The 14186-nt window shown below is 34.0% G+C and overlaps 1 protein-coding gene and 1 pseudogene across 1 annotated transcript; one reads left to right on the forward strand and one right to left on the reverse strand.

The window, feature by feature from the left end:
* LOC122423175 overlaps window positions 1-14186 on the forward strand; it is a 95115-nt pseudogene that overhangs the window by 13988 nt on the left and 66941 nt on the right.
* On the reverse strand, window positions 9626-10573 carry LOC122423641 (olfactory receptor 6C2-like). The gene has a single exon (XM_043440891.1). The coding sequence runs from the start codon at window positions 10571-10573 to the stop codon at window positions 9626-9628; it is 948 nt and encodes a 315-aa protein (XP_043296826.1).

The following is a 14186-nucleotide window of genomic DNA, read 5'->3' on the forward strand; positions in this document are numbered from 1 at the left end:
TCTATATCATACTATGGAATATTATTGGTGCTTCTTCCTCATTACATTTTATGTTTTGTTTCCACTTTATATTTTGTCTATGTCTTGGATTTGATTTTCCCTTTATATTTGGATTTAGCTGCTAATGTTTTGTGAGAGTAAGGGTTTTTTCTTGTTCACAGACTGACTCATAAAGCTGAATTTTAAACTTTCATTTTTACCGTCATGTGTTTCCTTAAAATTTTGTTATTGAAACAGTTGATCACAACTAGTTTGTCTCACTAAATGCATTCCACATCCAGTACTGAATATGTTGAGTTCTAGGATTACAATTTTAAAAGTCTATGTTTCCTTTAAACAACTTCTTTCTTACTCACCTATGCCCCTGACTCTACCTCATAATTTTCTCATAGTTTATCTCCTAGCTTATCTCATAATTATCTCATAGTTTAAAATTACACTAATTTCCTACTGTGGTACAGAAGACAAGGAATATTTTGATGACAAATATGTGATGTAGAATAACTATGTGTTGGGTATAAACATATAGGGATGTAAAAAATTATTGCAATTTTTTTGGTTTTCAATCTGTTAAGGTTAAGACACATTCCAAAGTGCTATTATTAATATTACTAACTACAAAAAATTCAGGTTAAATTCTTAAGCATATTCTTCAAGCATGGCTTGCTTTCACTGTGACTCAGTTATGTCATTTACAAAGTGGAAATAATATTATTATCCTAATGCTGAAAAATAAAATGTTAACATTTAGAGTACTTATGAAAACTGCCTGGCAGAAAATGAGTAATAAACAAATTTTAACTATTTCAGTGACCTTGTCAACAACAGTTTTCCTTTTAGAGACCATACATTCAATCATCAATACATTGTAATCACATTTTGTCACAATAAATCTAATGAAGCAATTTATGCCAAAGTTCATCTTTTTTTGGCTGCTAGAGTTCAGGAAACTTCACAAGAATTGTCTAGTTTTAACCACACAGTAGTTATAGAATTCTCTCATAACTCACATTAATCCCAACATGTTTTCCTGTCATCTTTTGGCTTTCTAATATCTAGACACTTTTTTTTCCCCTTGAACTCTATGGTGATAGTCCTTAGCATTTCTTTACTATTTTCCTGATTTTTTTTAATTGAGTACATTTGACATGTAACATTGTGTAAATTTAAAGTGTATAGGGTGTTACTCTGATGCCTTTATAATTGCAACATGATTGCTCATGTAGTGGATACGTATCACCTTATATATTATAATATAATATTGCTATCAATATGTACATTAGATCTCTTTGATTTACTTACTACTCATTGCAAGTTTTTACCCAAAGCTTTACTTCTTAACATATATACTCTTTTTGAGTGTTTTCTTGAACTTATCTCCAAAATGATTGATCTTCAGTCATATACCCAAATGCACTGCAAATATAAAACTTCCAAAATGAAACTCTTGGCTTTTCACACTCTCCTCTTATTTTTTAATAACCAAACTGGTATTTTGTACTTCTTGGACCTTTGTTATATACTTGATGTTGAAATAGATACTTCGCATAGACTATTGATCTGGAATAGTCTTCCCTCCAGGCTCTTTGTTTCCCAACGCCATCTCTGTTCCCAGTCTTGAATTTTGCTGGACAAGCACATACTCAGCCACTTGTTTCATTTTTTAGATTCCAGGTGTATTAATTTGTCATGGTATACAAATTAAGTTATTTTTAGATGATCTATTATTTATTTGTAGCTCAAAATAATCTTATCAACAAATATATACCATCCACGATTAAAGTGCTCTGAAAATGATGTTTAACTGATACCCACATTAGAATTTCCACTGATAAATTTTGTACAATCAGGAAAGACTAATTTACTTGAGACAAATATTACCCAAGCCTCAAAAAATGTAAATGAAATGCATAATTTATAATACTTACATTCTGACAGTTAATCACAGCTTCTCTCTACTAGTTACTTAATTACAACTATTCTTATAGCTACAACTTGAAAATGAATATAATGCAAATAGTATTAGAAGTATGAGAATTTCTGGTTACTATTGATTGAATGGGAAACTGAGGGTGAGATGGTTGGATGGTTTCCCCGATTCAACGGACTTGAACTTGGGCAAACCCTAGGAGATGGTGAGGAACAAGGTAGGCTGGCATGCTGCAGTCCGTGGGGTCAATAAGAGTCAGACATGACTTGGTGACTGAACACCAACAACAACGCTGATTGAATCTGGTCACTTCTACAGTAACAGCAGCTTGGGAATGCATAATTTCCTTAATTTTTTTTGTCTTCAAATACATCAACTTCCTCACAATAGATGTAGTGCTAAGACAAATCTAGGAAACAGCTTTAAAAAAAAGAAAATAAAAACTTTCAATAAGTGAGAAGAAAAGCAGGCTCAAAGGAACTCCTAGTAGTTTTGGACAAGCTGATGTCCCAAACTATTATACTCAGAGAGAGGATTTTTCCAGTGTCACCCTTAATATTTATTTCATTTGCTGAATCTGCCACAAAAATTAATAAATAAGAGAGTCCTTGGTGACTCAGGATCAAAAACTACTAATGAAGCATCTGTGTAATCATCTTGTATCGTGTGACCTTTGGGTAAATGAAACAAGCAAACTAGTATAGCAACAGAGGGAAAACAACCTTTAGAGACAGGAAAAACAACAGAATCACTTTACAGACGGGGAGGACAACTGACTTTAATTAAAAACAAAACATAGTCCAGTTTCTTTTAACTAATTCTTGTGTAAGGTAAAGAAGATAGATCTCTCTCTCTACTTTTCTATTTGCTATAAAATGAATATATTATATATTGACATTTGATGAGACATATGACAATGAAAAATTAAAGTGAAAAAGAATAAAGGAAGAGGTAATAGAGGAAATGAAAGGTAACATTTTGGAGCATGTCCTTCCATACTTTTCTATACTCCTGCAGATATATCCATGTGTACCACATGTAATAATTACAAATGCATGAACAGTATTAAAAATGCTTCCACACTGTGGTACTCAGATTGTCACAGTTATTTTACACTTGGGCTTCCCAGGTGGCTCAGTGGTAAAGAATGAACCTGCAATGCCATAGTCATAGGTTCAGTCCCTGGGTTGGAAAAATCCCCTGGAGAAGGAAATGACAGCCTACTCCAGTACTATTGCCTGGGAAATCCCATGAACTGAGGAACCTGCTGAGCTACAATCCATGGGGTTGCAAAGAGTTAGTGATGACAGAGTGACTAAACAACAACAAGACTACACTTAGATATTTGTGAGCCTATTTATGTCTCAATAATTATTTGCATGCATCATTTTAAACCTATTTAATTTCAGTCCACTGTATTACTGTAACAACAGCATTTAAATTCAAATCTATCATTGTTGTAAATAAATGTTGCTTCCAGTTTTACCATTGTAAAATATCACTCTATAGATAATTATGATGTTTCTAATTACCTTTAATCATTTTAGCTTCTTTTATATTTTCTACAATTATAAAAATATGACAAGAAGTTTTTAAAAAATATTTCTGTATATTGTCTGGAAAACTGGATCAAAGTAAAATTTCTCTGAGATACTGAGATACATACTTAGAACTATAATCTACTAATAACTAATAACTAGTATGTTCCTTCAAGTTATGTATATAAGAGTATCTTTATGCATACACTCGATATTGCTTTTCCTTTAAATAACTATTACCTTTATTCATTTGTGGACTAATGTAGGTCAAGGCTGGGTTGCAGATTGAAGTAAAATTTACATACAACAGGTGGAACCTTTAAAATATTTTAACTAGTGAATTTTCAAAATATGTACTTCCTTAAGCATTTACTTTCACTGTAAAGACAATAAACATTTCCATATTCCCACAAATTTCTGTCATATCCTTTGCTAGTAAACTTTTTATTTCTAGGCAGCCAGTGATCTTTCTGTCATTCTAAATCAGATTTGATTTGCCTTTTACTTGTGTTTCACTTGAATGGAATAATCATGGCATTCTTCCCTTATAATTTTTTAATATTCAATTTTACTATTGCATATATAAGTAGTTCACTTACATTACTGAGAAATATTCATGATTTAGACATATTGCCACTTTGTTAATAGTTTTTTTTACATTTTGTAATTCATTTTTTCCTTTCGTTTTCTTTTGCCCTCTTCTTTTGTCATTTGATGACTTTCTGTAGCGGAATGTTTCTTTTTTCCCTCTTTTTGTTTTGTTTTCACTGTGTACAGTATATTTACTTTTATGTTGAAAATGTATATTCTTATAAATGCACCCAAAATAAACAAGACCTGACACCAAAACAAGATAGAATTTATAAGAGTGGAAAATCACAGGTTACTTTTTCTCATGAGTGTAGATACAAAAATGAAACAAAATATTGAATCCAGAACTATATAAAAAGAATGATACATCATGACCAAGCAGAGTTTGGACCAGAAGTGCAAGTTTAGCTTAATATTAGTCAGTCAATGTAACAAACCACATTAACAAAATAAAGGAGAGAAAAATCATCTCAATACATGCAGAAAAAGCATTTCTCAAAATTCAGCACACATACACATATCCTCAGAAACTAGAATTAAAAGGGAAATTTTCCAATCTGATGAGAAACATGCAAGAAAAGCCTACAATTAACATCATATTTTAACAGTGAAAAAATTGGATGCTCTCCTCTATTGTTAGGAGCAGGACAGGATATTCACTCACATAACTTCAGTTCAGTACTAGTTGAAGTTTCCAGCTATTTCAATAAAGCAAGAAGAATTAACACATAAAAAGATTTGGAGTAAGGAGGTAGAAATGCTTTATTTCATACATGGTTATGTACACAGGAAATTCTAGGGCATTTATAAAAAAATAAAAAAGACTACTGAACTAATATGTGAATTTAATAAGATTTCAGATGCAAAATCAATGTACAAAAATAAATTGTATGGCAAAACCAATACAATGTTGTAAAGTAAAATAAGTAAATTAATTAATTAATTAAAAAAGAATAATAAAAAAGGAAAATGCATGAGAAAAAAATTGCATTTCTACACACTCAAGACAAACTTGAAAATGAAATTTTAAATACCATTTATAATAGCATAAAAATCAGAAAATATTTAGAAATATATTTGAGAAAACGTGTAAAGCTTCTTCACTAAAAAAATTGCTGAGGTACATTTTATTTATTTATTTTGAGATACATTTTAAAAGACTCAAATAAGTGTGGAAATATGTCACATCTGTGGGTTGGCAGATTCAGTGTTATTTATCAGTTCTTCCCAAATTGATTTCTAAATTCAAATGCAATTTCAATCACTATCCCAGCTGGATTTTTTTTTTTTTTTTTTAAGAAAAACTGACAAGCTCTATGTAAAATTGTTATGGGAAAGGGAAGCAGCTGATATCAAGTCAAACCAATCTTGAAAATGCTGCAGAATTTACAGTACATAGATTAAAGGCACTTTAAAGCTACAGTGACAAAAACAGTGAGGTACTGGTGAAAAGATCAACACACAGATAAATAACATAAAATGGATCAGCCAAATTCACAGATACATGGCCTCCTGATTTTGACAAAGGCACTGGAGTAATTCAACATGTAGGCAAAGATTTCTTGGGACACACAATCCAGCACAAACCATAAAAGGAAAAATTGATAAACTGGATTTCATCAAAATTAAAACTGCTCTTCAAAAGACATCGTTAAGAAAACAAAAATGCAAATCACAGACCGGAAGAAAACAGTCACAATACACATATTTGAAAAAGGATTTCTATGAGAAAGCACTGAGGTAGATATTGTTAGGCAGTCAGTGTAGAAGTCAGAGTCGTTCTTCTTTTTCTAATTTCAATTTTAATTCTCACACACAAGTGTTTTGGCTCCACTAGCCTAAATCTGTATTTGTCCCAGTTTCCAGGCATTCAGAGGAATGTCTTCCTGGTCCGGAGGATCGTAAAACATTCAGATCCAGGACAAGACAATCGTTGCCGCCTGTCCAGTTTATCAAGGAGAAACATTCTGGGTAGACAATTCTCTCCTAAACACACATCTGTGCTATGCTGGGCTTAGTCGCTCAGTAGTGTCCGACTCTGCGGCTTCATGGACTGCAGGCCCCCAGGCTCCTCTGTCCGTGGGGATTCTCCAGGCAAGAACACTGGAGTGGATTGCCATCTAGCCCCTAAATAATGGTCTGGGGGTCTTGAGAAAGGGTCAAGGGATGGCGTCAATATGTCTAGAAAAACTGAGAAACTGGGAGATCCAAGAAAGCCATAAAAATGACAAACTGGACATTGCAACATTTAAACTGATTGATGAAAAATTACACATATCTGGGCCCGAGCCAACCAATAACGAACAGATATAAAAGCTGCTGTTATTCCCATCTTTGGGGGCTCTTTACCCCTTCTCAGTGTCTCTGCTGAGGGCTTTGTGTCTCTATCTTTTTAAACATAAACTTTGCCTGCGTGAGTGTTTGCGAGTTTGTGAAATTCATTCTCTGCCTCCTGAACAGAATCCCGTTTCCCGTTTCAGCCCCACCAGATGTTCTCCAGCCCAGAAGCTGTCTGAAACCCATCTTTTTGGGGTTTTATGGAGGCTTTATTATGTAGTGATTATTGTTTAAATCATTGATCTCTGTACATTGAACTAAATCTCCAGCGAGTACCCTCTCTCTTCACTGAGGTGAGGGATTTCAGTTCAGTTCAGCTCAGTCGCCCAGTCGTGTCCGACTCTTTGCGACCCCATGGACTGCAGCACACCAGCCCTCCCTGTCCATCACCAACTCCCCGAGCCTGCTCAAACTCATGTCCATCAAGTCGATAAGGCCATCCAACCATCTCATCCTCTGTCGTCCCCTTCTCCTCCTGCCTTCAGTGTTTCCCAGCATCAGGTTCTTTTCCAATTTGGGGACTGTAAATTCCAATCCTCTAATCAATTGATTGATTTCCCTGGCAACCAGGCTTCATCCTAAGGTGATTTAAGGACTTCCCTTATCTTCTCATTAACATAAGCTAAGATATCTTTATTGCTCTCATCCCTTAAGAAATTCCAAGTGTTGTAGGAGCATCCTGTTATGAACTGGATGATGACATATATGTAATTTTTTTTAATAAGTCACAAAATCACACAGCCCAGTGATCTTTATTGTTCATGATAAGGTAACAGTACCAGTGCCATGATTACTGTGTTGATTTCTGAGCCCGTTTTGTTTTTTGGAAAATATACAATGGATATTCTGATGATTCTTTCATAAAATTTCAAGGGTGAAGCATAGACATGTTGTAAAAATGTAAAATCTGAAAGGAATAGCCCTTTCAATAACAGTAGGTATGGATGAATGATGGGTTGATTATCATGTACAGGAATATTAACTAGCATCAAGGTTTAGATCTAGGTATTCACTGAAGTCATATTGATAAAAGCTTGTCTCATCTGAAAAATGTATATGTGTGTATATTTTCTGAAAAGATTTTATTGTGGTAAGAACACTTTGTGAGATCTACCCTTTTAACAAATTTTTAGTGTAGAATACATTATTGTTGATTATAGGTACAATGTTGTAAAGCAGGTCTCTAGAGTTTATGGATTTTACTTAACTAAAATTTTATGCCTTTTCATTAATAATTCTCCATTCCCCTGACCCTTTCAGCCCTGTTCCCTGGTAATCACTATTCCAGTTTTTAATTTTATTGACTATTCTAGAAATTTCATGTAAATGAAATCATGAAGTTTTTGTCTTTCTGTATCTGGTTTATTTCACTTAGGATACTGTCTTCGAGGTCCATCCATATTTTCACATGTTGCTGAATCTTTTTCTTTTTGAAGGCCAAGTAGTATTCCATTGTGTGTATATACCACATTTAACTTATCCATTAATCAGTAGGAAGACATTTAGGTTGTTTCTACATATTAGTTATTGTGAATATTGCTACAATGAACATGAGTGTGCACACATCTCTTTGAGATCCTTTTCAGTACTTTTGAATATATACCGGGAAGTGGGTTGGTTAAATCACAGAGTAGTGCTATGTTTTATTTTTTAAGGAAACTGAGTGACTATTAAATCAAAAACCAAACAAAAAAGAAAAAACTGAAGGAAAAAAAGAGTGATCCAATAAATAATGAGAATATATATAAAATACAGGGAAATAGAAGTTGTAAAAGACTAAATGTGAACACAGAGAGGCCTGTAGGTTCAAGAGCATATAGCATAAATTGTAGTGAATAGAGGAAGTGGTTTCAGATGATGATCTGTGTAAGCTTCTTTTTCTAGGAAATGTAGTAAATAGTTTCTGTTCCTCCAATGTATAACCATTCATATCATTAAAAAATGCAATACCTTTATGTACAGCTTTTCATTTTTCTTTTGAAAACATTTGTAAGTTTCCAGGATTTCATACATCTGGCTGTTTTTATATTCTTTATTTCTTTTACTTAATTTTTGATGTGTGCTTGCCTATTTTAGAGACATTGTGTGTTGGCATTTCAACATATGTGTCTGCATCTGGCAAGCTTTTGCAATACCAAAACACTTAAATTCCTCAAAATAGTTATTATCCATTCTCACAATTTTCCCTTTCATTTCTTTCTTTCTTTTTTTTTTTTTTTAGAAAAGCTTATAACATTTAAGAGGCTTCCCAGGAGGTGCAGTGGTAAAGACTCTGCCTGTCAATGCAGAAGACACAAGAGACACCAGTTCGATCCCTGGATTGGGAAGATATCCTGGAGTAGGAGATGACAACCCACTACAGTATTCTTGCCTGGAAAATCCTGTGGATAGAGGAGCCTGATGGGCTAGAGTCCATGGGGTCACAAAGAGTTAGACATGACTGAGCCTGTATGTATTACTATTATTACCATAATGTTTAAAAGTTTTGTTATTAAAAATTCAACATGCATTTTTTGTAATTTTTGTTTTAATGTTTAGTATTTAGTTTTGCTATAGATTAATTGATAATAGGTGCCTGAGTTTCTTTCTGGGCTCTCTACTCTCTTCCCTTGATCAATGTGTCAGTTTTTGTGCCTGTACCACACTGTTCTGTTTAGCTTTTAGTATTTAGTATTAGTATTTAGAAAAATGCTATTATTATTGTCATAATTATAAAGGTTTATTATTCTCCTTCATAAAAGTGCTTATTTTCTGCAAGTTAACTTTTGCTTTATTTAACATAGTATTGCTTCTGTTCACTCCCAAAGGTACATGGGAATAAAATTTTGCTAGTTGTTCTCTGTTGTACCTACCCCAAAGAAATTACCTAATACATATTTGTTATGTGAATCAACAAATAAATCATTTAAAAGTTTTTCATTTGAAAGTAATTTGAAAAACTAATGGCAACCATTACTTATTCTTTCTCTGGAAAATGTAAAAATTTATCAACTTACTGTTCTCTCTTGGTAGGTCTAATTTGGTGCTATGCTTCTGTTTTACCTGTTGTGTTTCATCTTTGATACTTTTAATTTGGAGGTGAAGCTAGGATTTAAATTTTTAAAAATTGCTAACCTGCTCATAAATGATGTTTCTGAAGAAGTTGTCACTAGACCAGGATGAATGAGAGTGTTTTGAGTAAATACCCTGATGGCAAAACTTCGTAAGTTCAGTATGTGTTTATTTGGCTTTACATTCTCTTATTTTTTTTTTTTAATATAGCAAGTCTTTTGATTGAGTTATTGAAGGCGTGTTTGACTTGCGTGTTCCTCAGTGTGTAAATGAAAGGGTTCAGCACTGGAGCGATGGAAGTAGCGAGCATGGTCACACCCTTGTTAACGGCCACTGAGTCCTTCGCTGAAGGTTTAATGTAGATGAAGATGCAGCTGCCATAGGTGATTGAAACCACAATCATGTGGGAAGAGCAAGTAGAAAAGGCCTTTTTCTTCTGTTGGGCAGAAGGGAATCCTAAAATTGTCTTGATGATATAAATATAGGACAGAGCCACACACATCATTGTCATAAGGAGGGTCAGCACAGCACAGATGATAACAGTCTGTTCCATGTACCAAGTATTTGAACACGAGATTTTCAGGAGGGGAGATGCATCACAGACAAAATGATCAATGGTATTAGAATCACAAAATTCCAATTCCAAGCCTAGGCTAAGTGGGGGGATTATAATGAATAGACCTGCTACCCAACAACAAAAGACAAGTCTTCTGCAGACCATGCTACTCATGATGGTCACATAATGCAGGGGTTTGCAGATGGCCACATAGCGGTCATAGGACATAGCAGCTAGGAGAAAAAATTCAGTTACACCAAACAGGTCAGTAAAAAATACTTGGCTGACACAGGCATTGTAGGTAATGACCTTGTCACCTGTCATGATGCTATACAGATATCTGGGAATACAAGCTGATGTGAATGAGATCTCCAAGAAGGAGAAATTTTGTAGGAAATAGTACATGGCTGTCTTAAGGTGGGAATCCAGTAAGATGAGGAAGATGGTGGTCAGATTCCCAGTTATGCTTAGCATGTAGGTGAGAAAGAGAAAGATAAGAAGCAAAACCTGCAGTTGAGGGTCATCTGTCAGTCCCAGCAGAATGAATGTGGTTACTGTACTGTTTCTCATTGCTGATTGCTGAGTTCTGTTAAATCTGCATGTTAATGTTGAAATGTTTCATTTTAGATTATTTTAACAGTATGGAAGGTATCATATTCAAGTTTTTCCTTATTTATCACTATTTAAAAATATTTACAATTGAAACATTCACTCTGTAAAGGACTACTTTTGACTGTGGTGGGTCTGTCATTTCGTAGGAGCAAAGATGTCTTGTGATATTCAGGAGTTCTCTGTTTGCATGTGTTCCCCATTCCAATCCCCCCTCCCACCTCCCTCCTAGCCTCCAACTAATAAAAGTAAGTGAAAAAAAAAGAGTTTTCTGTTTGCTGTTATTACTTGATGTTTTTTTCTTTATTAAAGTATTAAGATATGTAAGATCATTTGAGTTCACTGTGCACACATTCTGTAGTCACTTGAAATCTCTGTTTGAGCTCTATGATTAAAGAATTTGGTATTAGAATTTGGCTTTTCTATTTTTGTTCATTGCATACACTTCCCCTCAACTCCTCTAAACTCTATCATATGTGCATGTAAACACAAACACACACACACAACTTTTTCAGCTCCCCACCTGATACTGCTTCCATCAATGTTTATCTTTTACTAAGTAATCACTTATGACCCACTGTGATGCAAAATATAGAATGTCTTAATGCACAATATAGTTGTACTTATGCATAATATATGTTTATATTTTCATGAAATGCTCTGGTAAATAAACTTCAAAGATAATACAGATGATGTATTTTTCTGACTCTTTTATCTGTCTGTTAGTATTCTCTTCACTTCTTTCACATTTCACCATACTAATATCCCCTTTTTATTTTCATTAATTCTTATGTTTTGCTATGTCTTTCAGATGGTCATTTGTAAATCAATATCTTTGTTTTGTAATACTTGATTCTCAGATGAAATTTGACATATCTATTTGAACATTCATATGAACTATGTCACAAATAAAACACATGCTCTTTATCTCTCTCCCTTCTCCTCTTGATATGTTCCTTTCAATAACGATAATAGATTGTACTTATTGAGCACATTCCATGTGACAGATTTTTTTTGGTAAATACTTCTCATACATCATATGCTTTCTGTCTTCAACTCACTTGAATAACTTCTACTGATTTTCAGTTTCACCTTGAAGCCCTCTGGAAAGTTTCCTGAAAGTGTGATCACTATGCTATCTCTCATCCCAGCCTCTGCATTCCCATAGAAAACAATGCTTGCTACCATTCTAACACTTAAGAAAGAACACTTATTTATGTATTAAGTTTCCTCTGGATCCCTCAATTCATGTGTATGTGGACTCACTTTGTTGTGTGAACTAATGTATTGCTTTACTGATGTGGGACAGGGTCAGCTCTGACTGTCTCAGTAGAAAATGCAGCTAAGGCCTCAGGGTTACAGTACCCGACATGAGGAAGAAGAAATGAATGAGGTTCATGGTTTGTCTTACGGAACAGCCTAAAAAGATTGGAAATATATCAGCAACTAAATTAGAGTAAGTTGATATGTAAGAAATATTTCTGCTGCTCATCGCCTACCTTCCTCCAACTCTTTTCCTAAATCTCAGGCAACACATGCATCATGTCACTGAATGAACTTAGCCCCATCACTACCATTGGATATCATCTGATGTTCTAAAAAGTCTGTTTATTTCCTTTTAAAGTTACACAAAGTTTACTAAAACAAGATTTAAAAGAAGACTTAGTGATATGTGGCTAACTGGTTTTTGTTTATCCTACTTTTTCAAGAGAAATGTTTGAAATGAGGGCAAGAATCTCTAATGAGGATGCAATTTCAGTCACGTAATTCTGTGGGGAAACTGAGGAGTATACTTACAACAATTAAATGAATATACCTCTTATTTTTTTATGTGAATTTAATATATTTCTGGATGGTCATCAAATTTTAATCCTGTTAGATGCCAGTATATTTTAGTGAATAAAAATATCTGATATATCCAAAAGAACTGTATTCTAAAAACATGAAAAAGTGTGTTTTATCAAATATAGAAATTTATCACTCACATTTTCAATTTTTAAAAGACAGGTAAAATATATTTTCCAAAGCATAGCAAGACTTAAATCACACAAGCCTGAATAAAATTGAAATGAGCAATCTCACTTACTATTATGACTGTCAATCTTGGTTTCTGTTGTTTGTTGAAACATATGCAGTCTTAAAATTCCTAAATTGAAAATGATAGCTAGAACGGAGATTTTCATATGAACTTTTGGTTACTTTTGCTTATGAATCCACTGTCATGTTCAAACAAATCTAAGATGCTTCTTAGAGGTATCTTTCTGAAGCTTCCATCTTCAAACAATTACATGGATTTCCTTGTTGTATTCTTATAACTTCTCTCAAAAAAATAAAGAAATATAATATTATATGAAGGCAATGGAATGTCAGAAATCTTCTCCAGTTTGAGGAAAATTTCTATGCTGACTTCTCAGGGCTATGAACACATTGACTATATCTAGCTTGACATTTTGCTTTATTTGATAAAAATACAACCAAGTGAATAAACAAAGATTCCCTGGTGACCCAAGAACAAAGTCACTAATGAATCTTTTGAGTAGTAAAATTTGTGGTAAAAAAAACATGGTAACTATAACTTCTTTGGATATAGTTTCCTTGGAGACAGGAGGATGCTGCATATAAAGGCCAGTAGGAAAACAGAAGGGGATTCCCCAGTGGATCAGTGGCAAAGAATTGGCCTGCAATGCAGGAGCCACAGGAGACACGGGTTTGATCCCTGGGTCAGGAAGATCCCCTGGAGAAGGGCATAGCAACTCACTCCAGCATTCTTGTCTGGAGAATCCTATGGACAGAGGAGCCTGGGGGGCTCCAGTCCATAGGTCACAAAGAGTCGAACACGACTGAAGTGATTTAGCATGCATGCATACAGAACAACAGAAGAGTCTGGTTGTAAAACAAAAGTTTAACTTTCTTACTGTCACATGGAATAAACTAATACACATGGTATGGGAAGACCATAAAAAAACCACATCTCTGATTTACTAGTCTATATCATGAATCACTTATTATCTTTAGGAAATTTTAATTAGATAAGAAATTTTAAAATATGTAAAATCATATAACCCATATAGACTTGTTTCTTCAAATGTATCCACATATTTATAAGACTACTAAAAATAAGCATTAACAACAGATTATGTATAATTGGATACATAAGTCAATGTTCTTAATCTTCTAAACATAGTTTAAATTAATATACATATAATTATATATTATTTATTCTTATTAATTCATGTTCAACATCTTAATATCTTAATGTTCCTTCAGATATTAAAATCAAAGTACTATAAATTCATGTTCTTCAAAATTTTCCATGCTCCTATGGTCAACTAATTTATGACAAAGGAGGCAAAAATATGCAGTGTGACAGGACAGTGTCTGATAAATGGAGCTGGGAAAACTGGACATTGTGTGTGTGTGTGCTTAGTTGTGTCTGACTCTTTGTGACCCCATGAACTATAGCCTGCCAGGTTCTGCTGTCCATGGGCTTTTCCTTGCAAGACCACTGGAGTAGGTTGCCATTTCCTCCTCAGGGGATCTTACCCATCCAGGGATTGAACCCATGTCTCCTGTA

Source organism: Cervus canadensis, chromosome 21, assembly GCF_019320065.1.
Source record: "Cervus canadensis isolate Bull #8, Minnesota chromosome 21, ASM1932006v1, whole genome shotgun sequence".
NCBI lineage: Eukaryota > Metazoa > Chordata > Mammalia > Artiodactyla > Cervidae > Cervus > Cervus canadensis.